Raw genomic sequence first — 27,461 nt, 5'->3', positions numbered from 1 at the left:
CTGTAAAGCACCATACACAGAACAAGATTTGGAACCTCAGCATGTGAAAGCCTCCTGTAGTCATTATTCCCAAGTGAAAATAAAATTGGCTAAGATGTCACCACCATTTTTTTGTGGTCAATTAGGATGACATCTTATTAAGGAGGGTACCTGAGCTGGAATCCAGGTCTGGGCTTCACCAGGGATTTTTGTTGTTTTGCCCTCTAGTGGTCAGATGTGGAATTTTCAGGGACCCTGAACACCTGCCTAGAATGGGCCCTCCCACCTATCTGAGTTAACCTTTACAATGAAAGTATACTTTATATTATTGGGGTTCAAACCCCTACTATACCACTTAGCTACATCCCCAGCCCTTTTTGTACTGGGGATTGGACCCAGGGGTGCTCAACCACTGAGCCACATCCCCAGGCCTCTTTATTTTTTTATTTAGAGACAGGGTCTCACTAAGTTGCTTACAGCCTAAATTGTAGACGCTAGCCTCAAACTTGCCATCCTCCTGCCTCAGCCTCCTGAGCTGCTGGGATTATGGGCATGCACCACAAGGCCCAGCTTCCCCCAGACATTTTTTCTTTTAATATTTATTTTTTAGTTGTACACAATACCTTTATTTTGTTTATTTGTTTTTATGTGGTGCTAAGGATCAAACCCAGGTCCTCACACGTGCTAGGCGAGTGCTCTATCACTGAGCCACAACCCCAGCCCCCCCCCCAAGACCTTTTTAAAGAAGTTTTTATTTTGAGACAGTATCTCACTAAGTTTCTGAGGCTGATCTCAAACTTGAGATCCTCCCGATTCAGCCTCCTTAGTCACTGGTATTACAGGTGTATATCACCTTGCCCAGCTACGGTGAGGAATCTTGCATAGGTTCTTTAGGTGTTTATCATGCAAGTTTGAAGTATTGCCTGCTTTTATACCTGCAAATTTAAAAGCAAGTTGCAACACAGCACTAATCGTTTTAAATGACAAAGCAAAGATAAATTTAAAAAAATATTTATTTAGTTATTTAGTTAGTTATAGTTGGACACAATACCTTTATTTGATTTTTTGTTTGTTTATTTATTTATTTTTATGTGGTGCTGAGGATTGAACCCAGCACGTTGTAGTGCTCTACTGAGCCACAATCCCACCCAAGGATAATTTTTTTTTTAACATTTATTTATTTTTATTTTTTTTTAGTTATCGGCGGGCACAACATCTTTGTATGTGGTGCTGAGGATCGAACCCGGGCTGCACGCAAACCAGGCGAGCGCGCTACCGCTTGAGCCACATCCCCAGCCCAACCCAAGGATAATTTTTAATAAAACTATTAATCAGCTTTTTGTCACTGTTACCAAAATCCCTGACAAGCATAACTTAAAGGAGGAAATTTTTATTTCAGGCTCTTGATAACAGAGGTCTCAGCCCATGGTCTGCCACTCCATTATTCTGAGCCCCAGGTGAAACAGAATATCCTGGTGGTTGTGATGCTCAATTCATGGCAGCCAGGAAGCAGAGAGTGGGTGAGATGCCAGGGACAAAATATAAATCCCAGGGGCTGGGATTGTGGCTCAGAAGTAAAGCGCTCGCCTAGCATGCATGAGGCACTGGCTTCCATCCTCAGCACCACAATAAAATAAAATAAAGATGTGTCCACCTATAACTAAAAGTAAATATTAAAATATATATATATATACACACACACATACATACACACATACACACACACACACTCCAAAGGCAGGTCACCCCTAGTGACCCACTTCCTCCAGTCATGCCCCACCTGCCTACAGTTAACACCAGTACAGCAATCCTTTCAAATGTTTAATTCATCAAGTGGATTAACCCACTGATCATGTAACAGCTCTCAATCTAATTGCTTCACCTGTGAACACGGTTACATTGTCTCATGAGCTTTGGGTGGTACACTCATATTCAAGCCATAACAAATACTAAAATATACAGTGCAAATCTGTCCTATTTTCACCTCGGGCACTTAAAAGGTGTGAGTCTTTAGACTTCAGTTAACCAACACTATACTTGACTCTGCCAAAATACAATGAAAAGATAAAACCTGTTTACTCACCTGATAAAGTTTCTATGACAATAAATGGGTTTGTCATAGGAAATTGCTGTGTCCTGAAACTAAAAACGTGATTTATTTACTTCACAATCTGATAATTGAAGATCTCAGGATTTTAAAGAATTCTCAGAAAAACAACTATTCAAAATCCTGAACAATCACCTGGGGAAAACAGTAGGCAAGAGTAGAAAACACTAAATGCAAGGATGTTCATTGCATCTGAATCATAGAAGTTACCCGAATCAAGAAAATCAAGTCCCAAACGGGAAAATGGAGGGAGTATGAATCAAAGATTTAAGATAAATTTCTCCAAGTTAATACAAATTCATGATGAAATGCCACGTGTCTTAGACTGCTTCCTGCAACGTGCAAATGGTGAAGTTAAACCTAAAAGAACAGAAAATAATATAAAAAGATCTTTATTTTTCCAAAAGTCATGAGACAAAACGATAGGATGTTATCCCTTGTTAAAGATGCTTGGTAGGGCCGAGCGGGGCGGCGCACACCTGTAATCCCAGCAGCTGGGGAGGCTGAGGCAGGAGGAGCACGAGCTCAAAGCCAGCCTCAGCAACTTAGCGAGACCCTGACTCAAAATGAAATATAAAGAGGGTTAATGTGGCTCAGTGGTTAAGTGCACCTGGTTTCGATCCCGGTACCAAAAAAAAAAAAAAAGGATGCCTGGTAAGTCCTTAAGTGCTGCCCAACTCTCTATAAATGAAACATTTTCATCGCTAAAAAAGAGGTATGAGGGTCCTTTGCCTTCTCGGGAGCTATACTTTGATCTGGATAGTTCATTTTAGAAATAAGATTCCGTATTATTTTTAAAAAGTAAACAGCCATCAGCTGTGTCGGCGAGCCTGCGCAGGCGCAGACTGCCGCAGGGCGGGGAGCTTGCGCAAGGCCTCGCCCTCGTGGGCGCCTGCGCGGAGTCGCGGGTCGGTTCGCCCGCGGAGTCCGGAAGGTTTGGAGCTGCTCGGTGCGCTGCTGGGCCTGCGCCATGCCGGGCATGGTGCTTTTCGGCCGGCGCTGGGCCATCGCCAGTGACGACTTGGTTTTCCCTGGGTTCTTCGAGCTGTTCCTGCGAGTGCTGTGGTAAGGGCGGCCGCTCTGCGGGCGACTGTACCGCGCCGAGGAGGAGCTGGGGGCGCGCTGTCCCTGGAGACAGTGACTGAAGTACCAGCCTGCTGACCGCAGAGGCTGGGACAGGGGACGCGGTGTCGGGGTCAGGTGCGCGGCCAGGACGTCGGCGCTACAGGGCACGAGCAGCGCCCGGTTGCAACGCTGAGACCTGGCACACGGGAGCGGGGTCCTCGTTGCAGACCAAATACCATTGCCTCGAGCTCTCCTTCTCGAGCCGGGTGCACTTGCTTCATTCCCTAACTCCGCGTGGGAGAGCAAAACTCCTGCCCCTGCAAGACGAAAGTTGGAAAATAATGCCCTTCGTTGCATTCTTGAGCCGGTGGTGGCAGAAAGACTCCTCAAGTGTTGTCTTTCGGAGTGTGGAACCAATGGGAAGCGACACTGGTGCATGAAGTCAGTTCGCAAAGGGTGTGGGCAAGGAGTAATACCATCGTTCTCAAACAGTAGATTCTCAAGGAATTTGAAAACAAGAGTTATGAGCTACTTCCCAGGAACTTTCTAGTTTTCAGGGCCAGGTTTTCTGAAGTCATTTCCCTGTTATTTCTAGACATGAAGGCCTGATTTCGCAAAACTGAAGAAAGCAGTTATCTAGTCCAGTACCCCTTCCTCTTTCTTTTCTTTTTTCTTTTTTAATTCCTCCAGGTGGTCCCGGGACTGAAACCCAGGGCCTCAAATCCAGGGTCTCACACGAGCACTCTACCACTGAGGTCAATCCCCAGCCCCCAAGTTCTACTTCTTAAAGATCTGGGCTTGAATCTATGTAATAAGGCAATCTTGCCAAGTGTTGCGCAGCCTTCTGCTAAAATACCTCTAGGGATAGGTCAGGGTCATTATTACTTTGTGGTGTTCAGTGCTGTCTTTCATTGTTCTGCACTGAATTACAAAATTGTAGTCACAGGGCCACAGGACTTCTCCTTTCCTGTCTTATCTGTGCTTAGCATGAACATCTTTGCATTTCTGTTTAGTTCCTTCCCTCTTGGTTTTGAATTACACACTGCAGATTATAGTGTGCTTGTTGTTAAACCACCAATGTACAAATTCTCATTAGTAATTTAGCAAACATAATTTTTGGCTTACCAGTTGCATATTTCCACCAGCAGCTCACATTATATTTGCTTATTTGTGACTTTAAATGGATTATAGCATGCACAGAATAAGAACAATGGTATAAGCATGGAAAGTATAGAAAGCCATGCTCTTTCATTGGCTTGCTTGATCTTTTATTGATGAAAATTGTATTTCACAGTCAGCCTTGTTTTGAAAAATATTAACTTTCTTTACTTCTTTGAATCATGTTTTACAAAGCTGCTCCTTGGATTCCAATTCTGACCCTCCCTGTTTCTGGACAGGTGGATTGGCGTTCTGACCTTGTATGTCATGCACAGAAGGAAGCTAGACTGTGCTGGAGGAGTTCTTCTCAGCAGTTACTTGATCGTCCTCATGGTCCTTCTGGCGGTTGTTATATGTACTGTTTCGGCCATCGTGTGTGTCAGCATGAAAGGTAGTAGTTTCCTATTTGTTACCTATTCTTTTTTATTTAAATAACCTTATTGAAATGAAATTTGCATACTCTGCAACTCACCCATTTAAAGTGCACAAGAATTGTGCAACTATCACCACAATCAACCTCAGAATATTTTTATCATCTCCAAAAGATGTACCCATTAATAGTCACTTATTTCCCCCAAGTTCACCCAGCCTTGGGCATCCACTAGTCTACATTCTGTCTCCATAGATGTGCCTGTTCTGGACATCACAGAAGTAGAATTGTCCTTAATTGGCCTTTTGGTCTGGCTTCTTGGCATAATGTTTTCAAGGTTCATTCATGTTATTCACGTTCAGTACTCCATTCCTTCTTATGGCTGAATAAGGTTACATTGAAAGATAGACCACATTTTACTCACTCAACGGTTGGCGAACATTGGGTTTCCATTGGGGGCTACTACAGATAATGCTACTTTGAACATTTGCTTGCAGGTTTTTGTGTAGATGCGTCTTTTCATTTCTCTCAGATGTGTACCTAGGAGTGGAGTTGCTGGGTCAAGTAGTAACTCTAAGTTTAACCTTTTGGCATGACTTCTGCCAGACTTCTGAGTAGCTGCACCTTTTGCTTTCACATCAGTGTGTATAAGCATTCTAATTTCCTGTCCTCACTAACACATTATTATCAGACTTTCTGATTATAGGCATCCTAGTGAGCAGGAAATGGTATTTCATGGTTTTGATTTACATTTTTTGATGACTAATGGTGTTGACCATCCTTTCATGTGCTTACTGGCTATTTTTATATATCAGTTTTGGAAAATTGTCTACTCTAAAAAATAATTGTCTACTCTAAAAATATATTATCCTTTATAAAGATGTTATTATTATATAAAGATTATCCTTTTATAAATTATTATTATATAAAGATTATCCTTTTTTTTTTCTTTTGGGTGCTGGGGATTAACCCCAGGCCCTTGCATGTGCTAAACTTATAGTCTACCAGTGAGATATGTCCAGTTGTGGATGGCCAACTGGAAGGACAGTTATACAGTGGGTGATAGAGTGCAGGTCCTGACAGTTAGGAATGACCAGCTGAAACAGGTGTTAGTAAAGTGTTTCATAAGAAAAAGATCTTAGGGCTCCAGATCACTAAGAAGCAGAGCATGCACTCATTTACGATGGGAATATATAGAAAACAGAGCTCTGTGTATTTCAATATTTAGTAAAACGGTGGATCTGTTGGGTCTGGATTGAAGAAGGTCCCCGTTTTGTGGTCTCTGTTGATCTCTAGTCTGAGTTTTATTGGTACAAATGCTGAAAGGAGGAACTGAATGTGTACAGCATGGCACTTCCCAGTGCAGTGACAATTCCCAGTCAAGGCCGATTTTCTGAAAGATAAAGTATTTGGACAGGTGTCATTTTAGACATAGCGTTTTCTAATTCATATGCCCTTTTTGTCAAGTCACATTCCATTTGAACCACTGAGTTTCTAACTATTATGGGAGGTTCAGATTTGGAACAGTTAAGTGTGAACTCCCTTTCCTCTTAAATGTTTTTCTACTGTTTTTTGGTGGTATCAGGACACGTTTGCATTTCTGTGGTGGGTGCCCCTATTCACTCCTCCTAAATGCTCCCATGATGCCTGTACCATCACACCCCTGGTCAGAGCCCAGGAATCCTCTGCAGGTCATACTGTAGTTGTGGGTTGCCTGCCCCACCACCTCCCCTAACCTAGCCTGGCTTTGTTTAGTCCATCCCCACCCCTCACATTCCAACAGTGTGAGAGAAGCTGGTGTAAGCCCGGCTCAGGGTGGTCTTCACATGTGGGTGATTGGTTCAGGTGTGGATGTGGGACCCAGTGTGGGCCACTGAAAGTCAGGAGCATGTGCTGGAAGTTTCTAGGGAAGTGCTTCCTTGCTGCTGTAGGAGAGATCATCATGGCTGTTCTGGGTGGTGCTGCTTCTCTACCCACACACTGAGGAGGCAGCCCAGTGAGAAGCCTGATTCCCATCTGCCTCTCAGGACCTGTCCTTTGAGTCTGCACAGGTTCTTCCTGCCTTTAAACCAGTTTGAGTTAGATTTTTCTGTTACTTGTTTCTAGAGGTATCCCAGATAAACTAAAAGCAATATCTTATAAGAACTTGCCAATTTAATATCCAATTTGTAGCCAGGTGTGGTAGCACAGGCCTATAATCCTTGTGGCTTGGGAAGCTTAGGCAGGATTATCACAAGTTTGAGGCCAGCCTCCTCAACTTAGGTTTCACTAAGTTGTGTAGGGCCTTGCTAAGTTGCTGAGGCTGGCTTTGAACTTGCAAGCCTCCTGCCTTAGCCTCCCAAGCTGCTGGTATTACAGACATGCACCACATGCCTGGCCGAAAATAAAAAAATTTTTAAAAGGGGCTGGGGATGTAGCTCAGTGGTAAAGTATCTCTGGGTTCAGTTTTCAGTACCAAAAAAATTTTTTTTAAATTACCAAATTATTACAAGTAATTAGTATTGAATGTCATTAAAAACATTATAGAAATTTCAGTGATGAATATCATAGAAAAGGCTTAAAAAAAAAAAAAGGACAAATGGAAAAAGGCAATTGTAACACCTGAGACAAAGACAGAGACTCCTCAGTATAGAAGGATTTCTACAGTGACTAGGAAGGGAACCCACAGGTAATAGAAACACAGGCAGACAGCATGAGCAGTAGAGAAAGCAAATTCAAACATATAAAATATTTAGCCTCAATCACAAAATAAAATCCCTTAGAACCTTGCATGGTGATGCTGAGTAGAAGTAGGCAGCTTTTTTTGTTTTCAGTGCTGGGGTGGAACTCAAGGCCTCAGCGTGCCAGGTGAGCCCTCTGCCATGAGCAACATCCTCAGCCCTCAGGCAGCTCATTTGTTGGTGAGAAGGTAAATTAGTTGAGTCCTTTGGGAGACCAATATGGCAATAAGAGTGTGTGTATCTATTTTTTTCCTATATATTTGTCTTGTGCAAAGGTGCACTTGTAGGGATCTTCATTGAGATGCTGTTCCTAGAAATAAAACATCATATAATACTATGTGTATCCAAAGGTCACTGATTAGATGAACTGTACTTCATCCTTGTCATGGTCTGCTGTGCTCCTTTACATGAGAAAGTGATTCCTGGATTTGGATTTGTGGCAGGCCCCTTCCCTTGGACCTCTGATAGTGCCCAGCCCAGGGCAGACGAGCCCAGAACCACTGCTGACTCTACCCTTAGGCTGCTGGCACTGAAGCAGGTTGCACAATGGTGGGGGGAAAAAGAAAGAGAAAATAAGTTGTGAACAGTAAAGGGTGATTTCATGTGGGCTAAGGTACAAGACATTGTATGTTGTTTGCTGCTCTTTTCCACAGAATGTAATATGTGTTTGTTTATGTGCAGACTCTCCCTGAAGGAGACACAGCTACTGGCTTACTTCTAGGGAGGGGAACTGAGGACTGGGGTTCCGGGGTGGGAGGAATGCTTAAAATTTACTTTTATTATCATCATCATCACCATTATTTTGTGGACTAGGGGTGGATCCCTGGGCATTATGCTGCTAGACAAGTTTTCTACCACTGAACTACACCTCAACCCTAAAATTGAGTTTTTATCAACTTGACCTATTTGAACTTTTTACTCTGTACTGATTCAGTGAGGTGTGTGTATTTGTGTGTGGGGGGGGTTGTTTGTTTGTCTTTACATATTTTAATTTCAGGTCTATTTTAAAATAATTAACACATTGGTAACTTTAATTCTTGGTACAAGGATAACTTCCATTGCCCCTTTTGTTTTATTAGTCAAGTCTTAGTAATTAATCTGTCATTTGAGCAGAAAGACAATATGTATTTAGCTTTACACTGATATTCTCTGAAATATCACACGTTGTAGAGGGAGTATTTGGAGCAAAATAATTGAGTCATCCTTATCCAAGAGATTGATCCTCTTTTTCTTGGTTGTAAATACATAGCTTTGTTGGGAGCAATCACTGTTATTGTAGTTATTTTTTTTTTCCTTCAGTGGCACTGGCAGTTGAATACAGGGACCCTACCACTGAGCTATGTTCCCGGCCCTTTTTTAATTCTTTATTTTGAGACAGGTCTCACTAAGTTACTGAGGCTGGCCTTGAACTTGGGATCCTCTTGCCTCAGCCTCTTGGGTGGCTGAGATTGCAGGTGTGTGCCACCACGCCTTGTTGGTTTATCTTTTTATTGCTGAGCAGTATTGCAAGGTGTGGATGTACTAGTTTAACTTCATATCTACTATAAGAGGCTTTGGTTAGGGCTGGGCTGTGGCTCAGTGGTAGAGCACTTGCCTAGCATGTAGTGAGGCACTGGGTTCAGTTCTCAGCACCACACATAAATAAATAAAAGAAAGGTCCATTACAACTGAGAAAAATATTTTTTAAAAAAGAGAGTGAGACTGGGAAGACTCTATCTTTATTTGCACATTCACTTTCCTCTCAGGCAGGTGTAACTATGGAAAGGGACCTTCAGTGTCTCATGTCTTTTCTGGAACCTTGATCTGAAGCACTCCATTTTGCTTCCTCGTCTATGTGTGTATTTCTTTAATGCAGCATTTGTAGCTGTTGTCACTGTTGGTGTTTCAGATAGCGTTGGGATGTAAGGTGTTAAGACATGTTCTTGTTGAGGGTCCCAGCTCCCCTGGAGGCAGTGTCAGGGTACTGTTTTCTGTTTCTCTAGGAGGGTCAGTTATGTGGAACTGTTTTTACAGATCTGCTCCTTTATCTGTCCCTCAGAGAGAGAGAACTATTAGAAACAATTATTTTATAAAATTTGTCTTTGTGCCACAAATGAGTCCAGAGATTGCCTAATATTTTTAAGCGAGACTCTAATTCTAACAGAGGATAATTTTTGAAATTTAAAGACTGTTTCTTTACCATGTCATTCTTTAGATCTTAGATCTAAGATTTTTTTCAATATTGTTTTTGTTTTAATCATTTGGTATTTTTATGTTACTTAGATAAGTGTATCCCCACTTTTTCCCAAAAGGAGTTGATGTTTTACATCAAGAATTTAAACACAAAGTGGTAGAGCACTTGCCTAGCATGTGTGCACAGATGTGTGCCCCCTTAGCTGTACTTAAGTGGAAGGGAAGCTCTTCTCTGAGGAGGGAAGTGAGCCGTTGGTTATTTTCTCTATTTCGGGAACCTCTACTGAAGACCTCTACTGATACTTGGATTTGTTTTACAAATACAATAAAAATGTCATGTCTCAATATCAGCCCTCCTCAAGGGGTCCCACACATCAGACTTTTTACTTCCGGGAACAGGGGTATAGTTTAGTGGTAGAGCTCCTGCTCAGCATGGGAAAGACCTTGGCTTCCATCTTTAGCACTAACAAAAAAGAGTAGATCACTTCCCCAAAGTGAGGACCACAAGTCAAAGAACCCCCGTCCCCCGTCTTACATACCCAGATTATATTTCAGAAAGTACTTCTTACTCCATCTGAGTCTCAGTTTCCTCATTTGTAAAATGGTATAATGACTGAATCACAGTTCATGAAGATTAAAGAATAACAGACATACAGGGTTTAGAATGGTGCTTTGGACAGCACAATTTTCTGTGAGTGTGGAGTTTGTTTTTCTGACTATCAGAACCTGGGCAATGCACCAGGGAAGCACACCTGTAATCCTTGAGAATTTCAAGTTTGAGGTCAGCCTCAGCAACTTAGTGAGGCCCTAAGTAACTTAGCAAGACCCTGTCTCAAAAAATAAAAAGTGCTGGGGAGGTAGCTCAGTGGTAAAGCACCTCTGGGATCAATCCCCTGGACCAAATTAAAGCAAAACATAAAAAGAACCTGAAGGACTGTATCCTGCTGGTCTGGGACAGCCCTATGGCGTGCCTGTTGCCCCAGCCTGATTATTAACAGTGTCCCCTTTTGCTCTCAGAATTCTCTCCATTTGGGCAGTGATTATGTGTTCACCCCAGTTAGAGCTTTAACCCCCATTGAAGCTGAGAAATGAATCAGGCTTTTTGTTGTGAGTCAGGCTTCACCTTGTCAGCTGCTCTCCGGTGAAGGCAATGCTTACCAAGACGGGTGTGGGTGTGCACAGATGTGTGCCCCCTTAGCTGTACTTATGTGGAAGGGAAGCTCTTCTCTGAAGAGGTAAGTGAGCCGTTGGTTATTTTCTATATTTCAGGAACCATTTGTAACCCTGGACCACGGAAGTCGATGTCTAAGCTGCTGTACATCCGCTTAGCGCTCTTTTTGCCGGAGATGGTCTGGGCTTCTCTGGGGGCCGCCTGGGTAACAGAGGGCGTCCAGTGTGACAGGACTGTTGTGAATGGCATCGTAGCAACCGTCGTTGTCAGGTGAGGCCTTCTGTCTTCTCTTTTAGTTTTTTCCTCATCACAGATGCTTTTGGGAGGCAGGTGAACAAGTCTTTCTGAGAAACAGGACAGGTAGCCCAGTGTCCAGTGGCTTCCTAGCAGAATTAGAATCAGATTGAGTGACTCATGGAAACTTAAGAGACACTGGTTTGTACATGAGAAATAATTCGTTTTCCCTTATATATTTGTTGATGTTTTATTTCTTACAGGTTCTCATTTTTCTGCATTCCCTCTCTTCTAAAAAGGAAGACTATAGATGACCAAAACTAAAAGTAGGATGAGAAAAAATAGAGTGACAGGAATGGCATCAGGGAATAATACTGTAGTAATGTTTATAATATGGTTTCAAATATTCTAAGCTAAAAATTGACAGATGATCTAATTCCATCTCCTCCTGTTCTGAGTAATGGGTTCCTGCTGTTGCTGCCTTTCCTCAGCCATACCACCAGGGGGCAGCAGAGTTTCCTCACTGATATGCATCTTCCCAGCAGCACAGTCCATGAACTCTGTGGGGCGCCCGAGCGCGGTGGGGCAACCAAGAAATATGTAAACACGTGAACAAAGGAACTATGGGATAGCGCACTATATGGAAATTCTTTTGATAAAGGTAGTGCTGTGAAGAGCTAGTTCCAGCTGCTTCTGTGTTCATACTGCAGCTCTGCCCACCAAATAGTTCTGTTTCCTTTGTTTCTTTATTTTTACTACTCTAATCTTTATGGGGCCTGGGTTAGCAATGAGGAACTTTCTTGAAGAACTGAGTTGCTCACCTCAGTCAGGATCTGGAAAATCCACATCCTCTTCAGGAAGGAGCACCTCTGTAGAGATGCAGGGGCTGAGCCATCTGGAGGTGGGGCCCACCGTCACTGAGCCTTTTCCACTCTCTGTTTTGCAGTTGGATCATCATCGCCGCCACGGTGGTCACCATTATCATTGTCTTTGACCCACTGGGGGGGAAAATGGCCCCATATTCCTCGGCTGGTCCCAGTCACCTGGATAGTAATGATTCAAGCCAGTTACTTAATGGCCTCAAGACAGCAGCTACAAGCGTGTGGGAAACCAGAATCAAGTTCTTGTGCTGTTGCATTGGGAAAGACGACCATACTCGAGTTGCTTTTTCGAGTACGGCAGAGCTTTTCTCAACCTACTTTTCAGTAAGCTGAAGGGATATGGTTTGGTCTCTTTCTTCTGTTTCAGTAAATGCTTCTCTGTGAAGATGAGCGCACTGCATCTTGAGCTGAGCCCCCTAGTCTTCCAAAGTGGCATTTGAGAACCTGGAACCTTTGGGCATGGGGCTGGGGGCAGACACTGTGTCTGGGATGAATGCTCTGGGGAGCCATTAACTGCAGGGGCCAGGCTTTCTCAGACCCTATCTTGCTGGTCAGGTGCGTCCTGTCATTACACCTGTTCATTGCATTGTTGAGGGTTTTTTCCCAATACTGCAGATGGAACCCAGGGCCTCACACACACTAGGAAAGTGCTCTACCACTGAGCCATATCCCCAGCCCTCTTTATTTTATGTTTGAGGCAGGGTCTCACTAAGTTGCCAAGTCTATCCTCGAACTTTTGATCCTTCTGCCTCGGCTTCCTGAATAGCTGTGATTACAGGTGTGTTTCACTGTGCCCAGTTTATACTGTCAAGATCTTGAATTCATTTTTAAGGAACTAAATAAGGAAGCTGTACATTTCGAGAATGATTTTCTAGTTGTCTTCTTATACATCCTCTGTCCAGCTGACTCAGTGGATACCTACCTGTATAGGCAGAGTCATGCATCCAGGGTAATACCTGTGATTTCTTACCACTTCATACCATGATAGAAATGATAGACTACTCTACTTTTGAAAGAAAGCTTGAAGTGTTGCGGTACAAAAGAATGTCATTCTAGAGCCTTCTACTGATTTGAAAATATTTGTTTTTCTTTCGTATTTGGTGTGTGATTTTGTCTTTTCATGTAATGTTCTCTGATAAACTGCTGTTATTTTCTGTATTGAGACCAAGTAAGGAGGAAAAGTGTCGACATCCTCCATACCTTCCTGTCTCTCTCTCTCGCTTCTCAGTGGTACCCGACTTTGTACTATTCAGGGCTGGCCCCAGAGCCTGACACCAGGCCACAGCAGCCTCAAGGGGATTAGAGAAGGGTGTTCCCCTGAATCTTGAAGGAGTGCTTCAACCAATATCTAAAGATATTTAGAAGGAGGAAGAAGAGAAGCTGGATATTCTCAGGATTTCTTATTCTTCATCATAGGCAGAACTGATGACCCAGAGGCCCAGTGACCAGTACATGGTCCTTTCTTGTGTGCTAGAAGTGCCTGCTGTTGGTAGAGGACTTCTGCTCCTCCATATCTGTCCTGAAGAAAAAGGGTAAGGGGTAAGGTCAGACTCCAGAGGACAGCTCTGTTGCTTTTCTTGTTTGGGGTTTCTTTTACTGTATGCTGCACTCAGTAAGCATACATTCAGCCTCGTAAATCTCTGCTGTAGACTGTGTTTTAACAAAACTTTCACAGCGGGGCTGGGGTTGTGGCTCAGTGGTAGAGCACTTGCCTCGCATGCATGAGGCACTAGGATTGATCCTCAGCACCACATTAAAATAAATACATAAAATAAAGATATTGTGTCCATTTACAACTAAAAAAATACTTTTTAAAAAAACTTTCACACCAACTTGAAATGATGGTATAAACTTGGGTTCAAATTGTGCATTACTAAAATGGTGGAGGATTTACCCATTTACTCCTCGACTTTATAAAAGATTTAAAATAGACTAGAAATAGTTAAGTCACTTGAAGTGGAAGTTTTAAAACGATTAATCGTAGGTTTGTCTGAGAACAAGATATGAAAAAATATTAAACTCACATATATAGAGAGTCCTACAAGGAAATTGCTTCTTCAGTGACTTGTACATGTCATTATATCTATGTGTGTCCACATGTGCCTGTGAACGGTGTAAAATGAATTTTAAGGAGTTACTGGGTAGTTCCTGCTGGGTTTTAATGACAGGCCATTTTGATTTCTTTCCCAGGACACAGATCTGGTGCCCAGCGACATCGCGGCGGGTCTCGCCCTTCTCCATCAGCAACAGGACAATGTGAGCAACAGCCAGGAGCCTAGTGAGGTGATCAGCCACTCCCCAGGGGACTCCCAGGTAACCCTGAATTTCTGTTGGATTGACAGTTTTGACATTCACACCTCTGTGTTGATCTTCAAAGATACACAATTAGCCACAAGCAACTTCAATAGCAGTTGAATCCAGTTTGTGGCTTCTGCTTGTACTTTATCACCTGTCTGTGAGGCAGCTCCTCATCTGGAGTCCAGGAGGTGGGAGCCCATTCTCAGCCAATTTACCATCCATCATGTTTTCAAGGCCCTCTGTTTTAGGAAACTCACTGTTGGATTCTGTGTACCAGAAAAATTCCTTCTAGGGTGGGACTTGAGCCTGGTTCCTACCTCCTGGGGTGTGCTTGCTTTCTTCTCTGAGGGGCAGAAATAGTTCATATTTGCTTTATGGTGGTTTTCTGCCATAGATTTTTTTAATTTTTTTTTTTTTTTAGTTTTGATAGACCTTTATTTATTTATATGTGGTGCTGAGAATCAAACCCAGTGCCTCACACATGCCAGGCAAGTGCGCTACTGCTGAGCCCTAGCCCCATCTGCCATAGTTTTTTATGCTTTCAAAAGTGAAAACTGCAAACAGACTACTTGTGTTTCCCTGCTCCTTGCTGAAACACCCATTTCTTGGCAGTACCTCTTGCAGTGAGAACCTTGCTAATGTCTCCAGGCAGGAGTCAGAAGAATCCTCGGTCTTTTTGATGTTAGCTCCCTCCGTACTCCCTGCGTTTTTGGGTCCATCTAATCTGTATTTAAGGATTGATTTTCCCTGCAGACGTTCTCTGAGAGTTCTGGTCAGTGAGGAAAGAGCGGGAAGAATCAGGAATTAGAGTTCTCAGTTTTAAGATCTTAGTGTGTTCATCCTCCCTGTAATGAGTTCCTCTAAATGAAAGCTTTTTTTTTTCCCTTCTCTTACAGGAAGCTGATTTGGATGTAGAATTAGAAAATTGCCATCATTATATGCAGTTTGCAGCAGCTGCCTATGGGTGGCCTCTCTACATTTATAGAAACCCATTTACAGGACTGTGCAAGATTGGAGGTGACTGGTAGGTTGGTTTGGGGTGAGGCTTCCATGTCCACATTTGTCCTTTTAAAAAAAAAAAAATAAAGTTTTATTTTGAAATCAGAAGTTTTCAAGTTGAGCATGGTGGCACACACCTTAGAATCTCAGCCACTCAGGAGGCTGTGGTAGGATTGAGTTCAAGGCCAGCCTAGGCAACTTAACATAGACCTTGTCTCAAAGTAAAAAGGGGAGGGCTGGGGATATATCTTTGTGGCAGAGCATCCCTGGTGGGTTTGATCTCTGGTATTGAAGGAAAAAAAAAAAAAAGCAACAAAGGTGACCAAAGACATCCCTCAGTCCTTTATCTGGAGCCACCAGTTCCGACTCATCCCATGTGTACTCTGTCAGCCTCTCTCCACGGGCATATTTCTTTTTCCCTGAACCGTTCAAGATTTACTTATTACTCCATGCTTTTTTACTTCAGCCTGAATTTTCTCAGGACATTCTTTTACAGACCTCTAATAAAATTGAAGAAGTTTATCTCTGATTATTAACTAACTTGCAATCGGTAATATCCCTCTTCATGATTTTTCCTCCACTGGGGATGGTACTTTTCACTGTGGTTGTCACAGCTCCCTTTTTTGTTTGCATGCTGGGTACAGAACCCAGCCCTCGTGCGTGGAAGGCGAGTGCTGTGCCACTGCGCACCATCTGCAGCTCCGGCTCTTCTGCATAGTCTCCCTCAGCTCGGAACCGCTCCTCCGTCATTCTCTTGTCTTCCAAATTTTGACAGTTTGTAGAAGGGTCCTCTGTTTGTGTTTGTCTGATGGTTTCCTTGCGGTAGATCGGGTTTTGGACTTTGGGCAGGGATGCTGTGCTTTGTGTCCTTCCTGATGCATCCTGTCAGGAGCGCATGAGGCCAGTTGCCCTTCTCCTGGCGCAGTTGTCACTGATCGCTCGGCTCAGGTGCTGATGGCAGTTTCTGCCACAGACAGTGGTGCTTTCCTTCCATTTGAAACAAGAAGTCTCCTTTAATGAGACAGTTGAGACCATTTAAATATTTAGTTCCTCTCCAAACTTCCACCTAGTATCTTTGGCATTCATTGATTTTTGTGTGCATCAGTAATTTATAGAATAATTACAAAATTATGATTTTTTCACCATTTCTTCTGCATTAGTTGTCATTCTGCTATAAAGAAGAATTTTTCCTTCTTTATTACGTATTATTAATATTTACATATAGATTTTGACTTTACTCTGTGGATTAAGATTCATTGCTAATCATTTTCTAATACATATATTGTTTATTTGGTGCTCAAAGTGTCCCAGACACCTAGGTCCTGTAGACTCTCCTGTGTCCTTTTGATATGTCCCCATCACTTTGTGAGCACTTCCTAAATTTCTGACGTAAGATACTCATCTTCTTTTTCCCTGGAATGGTTTCTGCGGGGCTCCCCTTGCTCTCAGTGTGGGCAGTTGTATTTAGAAACCAAGATCTAAGTGTGTCTATCCCTCCTGGGTGTCATTGCTTCTGGGCTTTTCAGTGGACAGAGTTGGGGGAAAATAGCAATTTCATGCAGTTCAGCCCGATGTGTCTGTTAAATTGTGAATTTAGCTGAGCAGGGTGGCTGGCACATAGCTGTAATCCCAGTGATTAAGGGGACTAAGGAAGGAGAATCCCAGTTCAAAGCCAGTCTTGGCAACTTAGCAAGACTCTGTCTCAAAATAAAAAAATAAAAAGAACTGGGGGTGTGGCTCAGTGGTAGAGTGCCCCTGGGTTAGTCCCCAGTACTGCAAAATTAGTGGGTGAATGAGTGCGTGCATGCCATTCTCTGTTAGCCAGGATGTCCTGGAAATTGTCAGCTTTAGTTCTTTTTTCCTGGGAAAATATGACCGTATCAAACTCCTGGTAAGGGTTCAGGTTGGCACAGTAACCTCTTTGCCCTCTTTTTAGTTGCAGAAGCAGAACAACAGAATATGACTTGGTTGGAGGTGATCAGCTCAACTGCCATTTCAGCTCCATCCTGCAAACGACGAGGCTACAATACAGAGACTTCATTCACATAAGCTTTCATGACAAGGTGCAGTATCAAACAGGGGCTCTTAACTAATTTTGCATCCTAGAGTCCTTTGAGATTCCAATGGGAATTAGGAATTATCCTTTATATAATTCAGAGACACACACTCACCCCAAATCTTGTGTACTATTTCAGGAGTTCACAGACACCACCCCCACCCCCCCACCCCGAATCCCACACAGGTCCATGGATCCAGGTTTAAAACCCAGGTTTAACACAAGGTAGAACAACCAGGGTTCATCAGAGATACCATGCTGTCTCACCTGACTCCAGTAGGTGACAGGATAGTGCAGCCTGAGAATCTTGTGGCTAGCACCTGTGGTCCTGGCCTCCAGGGCTGGCCTGTAGCTGCTCAGCACAAGACTGAATTTATCCATCGAATGAACAATCAGTGGTGCCGGGACCCAGATGAGGGAGGTGAAGTGAGCCTTGAACCCACCAGGGAGCTGCACAGTAGATTTGACCTACTGGCAGGGGTGAGAGAGGCTAAGAAAGAAAACCGCTGGTCATGACAGTTGAGTGTTTAATGAAGGCCTTTGGTGTGTAGTGTCAAGTGGAGCCCTGGCTGGTGAGGACGAGGTGGATGTGTTTCCTCCAGGTTTCTTGTGGCAATTGTAAGGGATGCAGACATGTTCTAACTTTGTATTGTTAGCTGCATGTTTCCATTATGTAGGCCTCACACTGTTTCTCATCCTTCAGGTGTATGAGCTGCCCTTCTTGGTGGCTCTGGATCACAGGAAGGAGGCTGTCGTGGTCGCTGTGAGAGGGACCATGTCTCTCCAGGTAACACTGGACCCTGACAAATTAGACGGGGGGGACTGTGCTGGGAGCAGGGAGTACAGATCAGCTAGGCACCCGCGCTCAAAATGAAGGAAACATTGTTAGGCAACAGCAAAACCACAGGGAAACGCCCCGACAGAAAATGCGGAAGCAAATCCAGAATTGTGAAATGCTCCCTTTTCAAAACACTGTGGGATTGTTGGGAGCAGAGATGTCCCCATCTAGGGGGGCTCTGAGAGGAGCACCTGTTTAGTTCCCCATCTGAAACTTGCCTGGATATGTGGCCAAGGCCCCAAACCCAAGGGACCGTCCCCTCAAATCTGTGCCCATAGCCAGAGAGGACTAGTTGAGTCTTGCTGTTGAAAGTCACATGATGCTTCCCAAGTTCCTCTTCCGGTTCCTCACTGGCCCAGTCCTCTTGCCAGTCCCCAGGCAGCTGTAGGCCCCCTTGGTCTCCCCCTGCCCAGCGGCCCCTCCCGTGTTCCCCATCCCAGAGCAGCGTTTCTTCCCTCTCCGCGTGCTTTCCAGTTCCTTCTTGACTGCTCCTCTCTCTCACTTCCTCATACTTATCTGCTGACCCATAAAATGTACTGAGACTCCACAGCTTGTGCCCTCAGCCCTCTTCTGCTGTGGACCAACTCTGGGGTGCCCGCACCTGGTTCCCAGCACCCCATACTTGCACCTTCGAGGCCATCTGGGTCTCCCAGGACCCTCCCCCCTCCCAGGCCTGAGCTTCCTCAGGACTTCCTGTTTATGTCCATTCTGCCAGCAACCCCAGTTGCTCCTGAAGAAACAGTGGAGTTGTCCTTGCTTTCTCTGGTCACTGCCCAGTCCATTCTGTGTGAAGTTCTAGCCCAGACCTCTGGCCATGTCTTCCGTTCCCAGCACCATGGCCCTCATTCTGTCCAGGCCTCTTCTTACAGTGGAAAGGTCCCATCTCCATCCCTGTCTCGGCTCTCATCTTCCCAGTGTGTCCTTTCCCATCCTTTTCAAAAACTGCCCATGCTTCCTGCTGCTTTTAGTATGAAGCCCATGCAAATCACCTGAGGGGCTTTGTACAGTGTAGGTGTGGAGCCTCATCCCAGCAAGCAGCCAGAGTTTAGCTCTTGACTGTGGGCCTCAGGATAGGAGCAGTGCTTTGTTCAAAACCCTGATACAGCTGGGCATGGTGGCACCTGCCTATAATCCCAGCAGCTCAGGAGGCTGAGGCAGGAGGATCGCAAATTCAAAGCCAGCCTCAGCAACATGGAGTTACTAAGCATCTCAGTGAGACCCTGTCTCTAAATAAAATATAAAATAGGGCTGGGGATGTGGCTCAGTGGCTCAGTGGCTGAGTGCCCCTGAGTTCAATTTCTGGTACCAAAAAAATAAGATAAAAAAAAAAAAAAACCTGGTACAGGCTCTGTGCTCTGAGGGTCTGTGGACTCTGTACAGTCTGTTGGGTATAGGATGACTTGGATATACCCACAGTCCCTTCAGGTACATGCTTGTTCCAAGCTGCTGCCCTCAAGGCCTCAGGGCCTGCCTGACTCGTGGGCATTTCTGCTGAGGTCAAGCATCCCAGGGTCCCTTCTAAGCAATCTGACCAGGAGCCTGCCACCCACTATCCCTCAGAGGACATGAGTGCACGCCACAGCCTGACACTTCTCCTGTCTGTGCCTTTTTTATAGGACATCCTCACCGATCTGTCTGCAGAGAGCGAGAGCCTCCACCTGGAGGCCGAGGTGCAGGACTGTGTGGCACACAAGGTACAGTGGGGTCGCAGGTTCTGTCAGCGCTAATGGAGTGACAGTCACCATATGCCAGCTGCCGCGCACAGCAAGTGCTAGTTCTTACTGTTGCGGTCCCCTCACCAGACCTACAGGCGGCGTGTGTATATGTGTTTTAGAAACTGGGTCAAAGAGGCAGAGTAACTTACTGAAGCCACATAGTTATTGGAGTGTCAGACTGGGCGTGTTAGCCAGAAACGCTGTGGCTTTCCTTCCCTCTTAATTAAAGTCCACTGTCACGGTGACAAAGCTCTTGTGCAATACAGAGCAGCAGAGAAAGAGCTCCTGCCACAGAGGCAGGGACGCCTTGGCAGTGCCGCACACCATCTCACAAGTTCTCTGTGGATGTGTCAGGAGCCAGGGCCTCCGTTTCTCACTGTGCCGTGGGGTAGGGCACAGGAGCACCACCTGATGGGACAAAGAAGCCCCCACGCGCGGAGCACAGCCTTAGGTTTTTAAACCATGCTTACAGTGTTCTATTTTTTTTCATTTCTTTAGTGATAGTGAAATATACATAATAATATACATAATATTTGTTATGTTAACCATTTGTTTTATATTTTGGGTACAGGGGATTGAACCCAGAGGCAATTTGCCACTGAACCACATCCCCAGCCCTTTTTATTTTTTTATAAAGGGTTTTGCTGAGTTGCTGAGGCTGGCTTTCAGCTTGTGATCCTCCTGCCTCAGCCTCCCAAGCTGCTGGGGTTAGGGGCATGAACCACCACACCTGACTAATTTTAACCATTGGTAAATGTACAGTTCAGTGGCATTAAGTGTTTGCATAATGCTGTGTACCCATCACCATTATCTCTACCCAGGATTTTTTTTTTTTTAATATTTTTTTTGTAGTTGTAGATGGACAGCATGCCTTTATTTTACTTGTTTATTTCTATGTGGTGCTGAGGATCGAACCCAGTGCCTCACGCATGCTACGCAAGTGCTCTACTACTGAGCTACAGCCCCAGCCCTCTACCCAGAATTTTTTATCATCCCCACCATAAACTCTGTGCGCATTAAACACTAACAGCCCCCTCTGCAGCCCCTGGTAACCTCTGTCCTATGTAGTCTCCTTGGATTTGTGTGTTCTAGGAACCTCACGTAGGTGGATTCGTCCAGGTTTGCCCTTTTGCAATTGACTTCTTTCACTTAGTACAGTGTTCAGGGTCCGTCCACATTGTGGAATGTATCGAAATTTCATTCTTTTTAAATCTTCACAATTGTGCATCGTACGGCTGTGCTCGCTTCGTCTACCCACTCACCCGCCCGTGGACACTTGAGGTGTGTCCACCTTTGGCTGTTGTGACTAGTATGGCTGTGAACATGGGTATGCAAACATCTGTTCAAGTTCCTCCTTTCATTTCAATCTTGGGGTTGGTACCTCGGAGCGCAGTTGCTGGGTTGTGTGGTGATCCTGTGTTTGAAGGTGAGGAAGCACAAGTGAGCTCCACAGTGGCTGCGGCATTTTACATTTTCTCTGCGTCCTCGTCAGCACTTATTATTTGCAGGCTTTGATGATAGCTGTCCTGGGAGGTGTGAAGCGGCATCTCACTGTAGTTTTGGTTGGCATTTCCCTGATGACTCATGACGTTTGCAGAGCAGTTTGTTAACATTTAGGGAAAGTTGGGATGACTTACTTCCAAAGGTCAGAGGAAGGCAAGGACTTGACTTGCTTTTATATCCTTGGTATGAACAGGTGCTACTTCTGTAGTCATCACTTTAAAATCGACGAGTATATGTGTGAGTGTGGGCTGTGCACCGAACCCGGGCCTCAAGCGGGCTGGGCAAGCACTCTGCCCCGGAGCGACACTCCCAGTGGGAATTTTTTCTTTAACCTTTAGCTGTCCTTTTGTGCATCAATTCACAAAAGACTGCAGTTTAACTGTTATTGTGTGTGTAAAGAACTTTGAACACCTCAGGGAGCCCAGGAGGCCTTCAGAACTCATGGGCTCTTTTCAGAGAAAGGCTTTCTGTGACCACGAGCAGAGGCCTCTGCCTCACACCAGTTGCCATCTCCAGTATAGTTCGTATTCCGGCTGGGGCGCCGCTGCCCCAGGCCTACTCTCTGCTCTTGGCCCTGCCGCTGTCCTCAGTGGTCAGAGCCCAGCCCCGTGCCTCTGGGAGCCATCTCGGCATTCCCTTGTTACCACGTGCCAGGGATGCTCACCCGCAGCCACCGTGGGCCACAGTCTCTTTGGCTCTGTGTGCAGAACTGGCCAAGGGTAGGAACCTGATAAACAGTGCCTAGAGGGAACCATGTGGCAGTCTGGAGTTGGGGTCAGGAAACCCTGTCTGAAAGGGCACAGAGTGTCAGAGCTTCCGATTGATCTATCCTGTGTGGTGTTCTGCTTGCAGAATTAGCACATTACGCAATCGTATTTGCAGCTGTTGTAGAGATGATCACAATCAGTCTCCCATCTTATAACAGATCCCCTTCCCTCCTCCTCATAGACTGTGAGCCATACAAGGACAGGGCAAGGCCCTCTTGTCTGGGGCCTGGCAGAGAAACTGTCCACAAGTGGACTGGCCAGTAGGGTTGTCTCCTCTGTTGGGACTGCATAATTCAAGGAGCCTCTGATGTAAAATAGCTAAATAGCTGTATTTGTTAGAAAGTTTTAAAATTTATTCTTTGAAGTTAAGCCCAAACCTGAACTTCCTAGAACTCACTTTTGACGAACTTTTTTTTTTTTTGGCCTTTGTAGAGCCAGGGAATACTCAGTGTCATTGGTTAAGGACTGTATTGTAGCTAGACATGACACACCTGTAATCCCAGTGACTCAGAAGGCTGAGACTGGAGGGTCTCAGCCTGCCTCAGCAGCTTAGCAAGACCCTATCTCAAAATAAAAAATAAAAAGGGCTGGGGATGTGGCTCAGTGGTTAAGCATCCCTGGGTTCAATCCCCAGTACCAAAAATAAAACTAAAAAATAACTGTATTGTAAGCTTTAACATTGTTCAGAAGTGGTCAGTCATTTATGATCAAAATCTGACCAACCACAGGAACTTGGCTGAAGTAAACTGCAGCAGGTCCGCACAGCAAAGCACCAGGTAGCCACAGTGGAAGCTGCAGAAGTATATGTGCAGGCGTGGGAGGGTGCTCCTGGGTGCTGGTTTCTGTTCTTGTGACTAGAAGGCTCAGGGGTCACTCCAGTTGGACTGGGCTAACTGGGCTGCGCAAAATAACCACACAAGAGACACAGATATCTTTTTCTTTGGGGTCGCTGTGATGGCTCCTCTGATCTTAAAGGTCCGCAGAAAGAGAGAGAGAGCAAGAGCACTCGCTGAGGAGAAGCTATTCAAATGAGGCAAGGTGTCAGGTTTCAGGGGGCTGAGTCTATCTTCATGATGTCCACTGTCAGCAGGTTGACTGACACCTGGGTAGGCCGTACCCAAAGGTACAATAAGAGAAGGGGACACACACACAAGGCCCTTCCATGGAAGATTCTATCCTAAACAGGGCAAGGGGTCGGGGCTGGGGATGTGGCTCAAGCAGTAGTGCACTCGCCTGGCATGCGTGCAGCCCGGGTTCGATCCTCAACACCACATACAAACAAAGATGTTGTGTCCGCCGAAAACTAAAAAATAAATATTAAAAAAATTCTCTCTCTCTCTCTCTTTAAAAAAAAAAAAAAAAACAAAAAAACACAGGGCAAGGGGTTGTATTACAAAGGAACAGGTGAGCGTAGCTTCACTCATGGGGCTGTAGCAAGACACACCCAGGCACAAGACACCGACCCTCAGACCCAAGAAGGGTGGGGAAAGCTCTGCCACATTTCTGTGACTGAGCACCTCAGCACCCAGCCGGGGAGTGTGACTCAGTCACGTGTAAGGTTGGCCTCCCACACCTGGGGCGTACTGATTATTTTTTTAATTCATTTTATAATAGACTATGTATGTAGTGAGCACCTGTTTCATGCCAGGGTCTGGCCCAGGTGCCAGGAAGGCAGCAGAGAACAGTAGGGCCCCTGACCACTGGGTCGGGTCCCGTTGGGGAGGTCATTAGGGAGTCAGCAGTGAGTGCACACTGTGGGGTCCTGTGTGTGAGCCGTGCTGACCTGCTTGTCTGTTTCAGGGCATTGCTCAGGCTGCCAGATACATTTACCGACGACTCATCAATGATGGGATTCTGAGCCAAGCATTCAGCGTCGCTCCCGTGAGATCCTGTTTCGTTCTTTCCTTCCCCTGTCATTAGCCTTGTGTTGTTGTTCGCAGTTACTCACTCTGCTCTTCGTCCTCCAGGAATACCGGCTGGTTGTGGTGGGGCACAGCCTGGGCGCAGGAGCAGCTGCCCTGTTGGCCATCATGCTCCGGAGCTCCTACCCCCAAGTCCGGGCCTATGCCTTCTCCCCGCCCCGAGGGCTGTTAAGGTAATGCCATAAAACTGTCCAGCGCTTAACAGGGGCTGCCCACAAGCTGTCTGGTCCACTTATCTTTTTTGGGGAACCAGGGATTGAACCCAGAGGTGCTTAACCACTGAGTCACATCCCCAGCCCTTTTTTGAGACAGGGTCTTACTACGTTGCTTCGGGCCTCACTAAATTGCTGAGGCTAACTTTGAACTTGATCCTCCCGCTTTAGCCTCCTGAGCTGAAATGATGTAAATCCAAGATTCATTTTATAATAGACTATTTTTTAGAGCAGATTTGGGTTCACAGCTGAATTAAGCAAAGGTACAGAAAGTCCCTGTCTCCCCCACACTTGCAAGCCTCCCCCATTGTCAGCACCCCCAGCTGTCACCTGTCACCTCTGATAAACCTACATTGTCACATCTCTGTCACCTAGTATCCGTAGTTTGTGTTAGGGAGTCTCTTGGACGTGTACATTCTATGGATCTGGATAAATAATGACATTCTTATGAATTTGCAAAGTATTTTTCTTTGCTGATTCATTATTCTGATTGGACTGTCCTCTGTAACCTTTCACCCTGATTATTTTTTTTAATTGTACCACAGTTAAAAAAAAAAAAAAGACAAATTAAGAATAAAAAATAAGAGAATAAAAAAGGGCCTTGTGCCTAATTATAGAAAACTGGGAAAATATAGAAAAGTGAAGAGATAAAAGATCCTTTATTTCCCCCCCCCTCCCAGTGCTAGGGATGGAACCCAGGGCCTAGATGTAGTAGGCAAGTGCTCTACCACTGAGCTACACTCCAGCCCCTACAATTTTTTAAATAAAATTAAAAACTCAGAGTAGGGAGCATAGCTGGTACAGTGGTATGTGCCTGTTGTCCCAGCTACCACGAGGCTGAGGCAAGTGGGGGGTTACTTGAGCCTAGGAGTTTAAGGTGGGCCTGAAACCTCATCCCAAAAATTCATGTAGAGAGAGTTCATTGTGTGAGCTTCTATTTAATTAGCTTCAGTACAATAATCTATCAACATATGGCTCATCTTTTTATGTACCTTCACCCTACTTCCCACGTCCCCCACAGCTGAGTTAACTTGGAAGCAAATCTGAGAGAGCATATCATTTTATCTGTAAATAACCCTAATATAAGTAAAAGATAAAGGGGTTAGGGGCTGAGAAAAGGGGGATCACAAACTGAAACTGATTTCCATGTAACTATAAAACTCTAAAAAAAAAAAAAAAAAAAAAAAAAAAAANTGATTTCCATGTAACTATAAAACTCTAAAAAAAAAAAAAAAAAGAAAGAAAAGAAAGAAGAAAAGATAAAGGGCTTGGTAATTTTGTTTTGTTTTGGGGGGTGAACTGGGGATTGAACCAGGGGCACTCTACTACTGAGCTACATCCCCAGCCCTTTTTATTTTTTGAGATGGGGTCTCACCAAGTTGACCAGGCTGGTCTCAGACTTGTGATCCTACAGCTGCAGTCTCTTGAGTAACTGGAATTGCAGGCACATGCTCCACTGCACCCAGCCACCCAGCTTTAATTCTTTTTAATAATGTCTTAATATCTAGTAATAGAATCACATTTCCCCAGCTGTCTCCTAAATGTTTTACAATTGGTTTGTCTGTATTAGGATCCAAAACAAGTTTCTTACATTGTATATGGTGCATTTGCCTTGCAACTGTCGTTTTTTGGAGGGAGATGGGTTCCAAGGACTGAACTCAAGGGCACTTGACAACTGAGCCACATCCCCAGTCCTATTTTGTATTTTATTTAGAGACAAGGTCTCAGTGAGTTGCTTAACGCCTCACTTTTGCTGAGGCTGGCTTTGAACTCGCAATCCACCTGCCTCAGCCTCCCGAGCCACTGGGATTATAGACGTGCTCCACTGTGCCCGGCTGTACCTGTGTCTTTTAACGTACAGATTTTTCCCCTCTCTCCTGTATTTGTTGAAGAAACCACATCATGTGTGCTGAAGAACTTGTCCCCTTTTGGATATATATCCATAGTGCCATTGAACATTATCTATCTCACCTAGGTTGTTTGTAGTTCTTTGAAAATGGTACTGAAGGATTTGATCAGATTCAGGGTGCACTTCCTGTCCGTATGACATCATGGGATGTGCTTCCTGTTGCATTGCCTCAGCAGCTGTGCTGTGTCTGCTTGCCTCCCATGACATTAGCCCTAACGATTATTACTGAGATTTGGTTTTTATTGGAGGTTGTAAAATGGTGATAGCCTGCTTCTGTTATTCCTTCTCTGTTAATTAGTTGAAAATTTAAAAACCTATCTGCAAATATCGCTTACTTTGAGGTACGTAGTTCATACAGGAAATTCAAGAGAGATACATAAATGCTGGGATCTTTCCACCTAGCACTGCTGGGAAACAGTCCCTGGCCACATTGACTCCTTAGCCTGTCAACATATGAGCTGTCCTGGCCACGGCCACAGCCACGGGGAGTCCCTTCAGATTGGTTTCTCCAGCCTCTGACCAACCCCAGGTGTTGGCTAGTTTTCTCAACTTTCTGATAAAACAAACTCTCCTAAACTTTTGGGCTTAAAATGGCCTTAATGTTTTTTTTTCTCTGTTCAGATTTGGAATCAATCATACTTCAAGGAGTGTCAGTTCCTATTGTGGGAAACAGGACTAATGCAGGGTCAGTTGTGGCTCCTTTCAGCAGAAAGAGGCAGGAAATGGTTTTGTTCAAACCCTTCTCCTGTGTGTGTGTATAAACACAGAGATCAGGGATTGAGAATAGTAACACTAATGTAGTTTCCAACAGTGTGAGTATCAGAAGTAGCTCCAGAGTTCTTTGCAGTTAGTTTGTTCATAGGATCTACCCCTGCTAGGGATATACGATCAAATTGCAGTTGTTTAAAGTCACTTGAAATAACTGATTCATGTATCTCATTTGGCTTTTGATTTTAGAGATTATTTGTGTTATTTGATTATGTTCTAATTATGTTAATTATTACATTAACAAAATGTTAACATGGTTCCAGAGACAACCCTACAGAGCAGATACCTTCAGAGAAATTTAGTTTCCATCCTGTTCCCTCAAAAATGTCCTTTCTTTCATTCCAGAAGTAACTATGTCTGATTTTTTACTTTTCATTATTATCATATATCAAGCATATCTTCTTCAACTTTTTTTTTTTATTTACTTTTTTATATGGTGCTGAGGGTCAAACCCAGTGTCTCACAAGTGCTAGGCAAGCGCTCTGCCACTGAGCCCCAGCCCCGGCCCTCTTCTTAAAGGCAGCTATTATACCTGCTCTTGTGCCTCATTTTTATTCCTTTAACTTCAACAGCATAATCTTTTTTTTTTTTTTTTTTTTAAAGAAAGAGAATTTTTT

The 27,461-nt window shown here is 44.5% G+C and overlaps 1 protein-coding gene and 1 non-coding gene across 2 annotated transcripts in view; both read left to right on the top strand.

Annotated features, from left to right (window-relative positions):
• The first annotated feature begins 2,944 nt into the window (after positions 1-2,944).
• Positions 2,945-27,461, top strand: part of Daglb (diacylglycerol lipase beta) — a 30,488-nt gene continuing 5,971 nt past the window's right edge. The window contains exons 1-11 of the mRNA XM_015502004.2: positions 2,945-3,151; positions 4,549-4,700; positions 10,841-11,012; positions 11,923-12,181; positions 14,048-14,170; positions 15,052-15,179; positions 17,091-17,217; positions 17,914-17,997; positions 19,665-19,742; positions 23,834-23,914; positions 24,001-24,128. Of these exons, the coding sequence (XP_015357490.1) occupies positions 3,057-3,151; positions 4,549-4,700; positions 10,841-11,012; positions 11,923-12,181; positions 14,048-14,170; positions 15,052-15,179; positions 17,091-17,217; positions 17,914-17,997; positions 19,665-19,742; positions 23,834-23,914; positions 24,001-24,128 (1,427 nt within the window). The 5' untranslated portion in view covers positions 2,945-3,056. The remainder of the gene's footprint in view (positions 3,152-4,548; positions 4,701-10,840; positions 11,013-11,922; positions 12,182-14,047; positions 14,171-15,051; positions 15,180-17,090; positions 17,218-17,913; positions 17,998-19,664; positions 19,743-23,833; positions 23,915-24,000; positions 24,129-27,461) is intronic.
• On the top strand, positions 7,820-7,948 carry LOC125611192. Its single transcript, XR_007341336.1, has one exon. It is a non-coding gene; the product is annotated as a small nucleolar RNA SNORA42/SNORA80 family (small nucleolar RNA).

This window comes from Marmota marmota, unplaced genomic scaffold, assembly GCF_001458135.2.
Source record: "Marmota marmota marmota unplaced genomic scaffold, marMar, whole genome shotgun sequence".
Lineage (NCBI taxonomy): Eukaryota > Metazoa > Chordata > Mammalia > Rodentia > Sciuridae > Marmota > Marmota marmota.
Note: the sequence above shows the minus strand (reverse complement) of the source record. Positions and strands in the feature narration are given on the sequence as shown.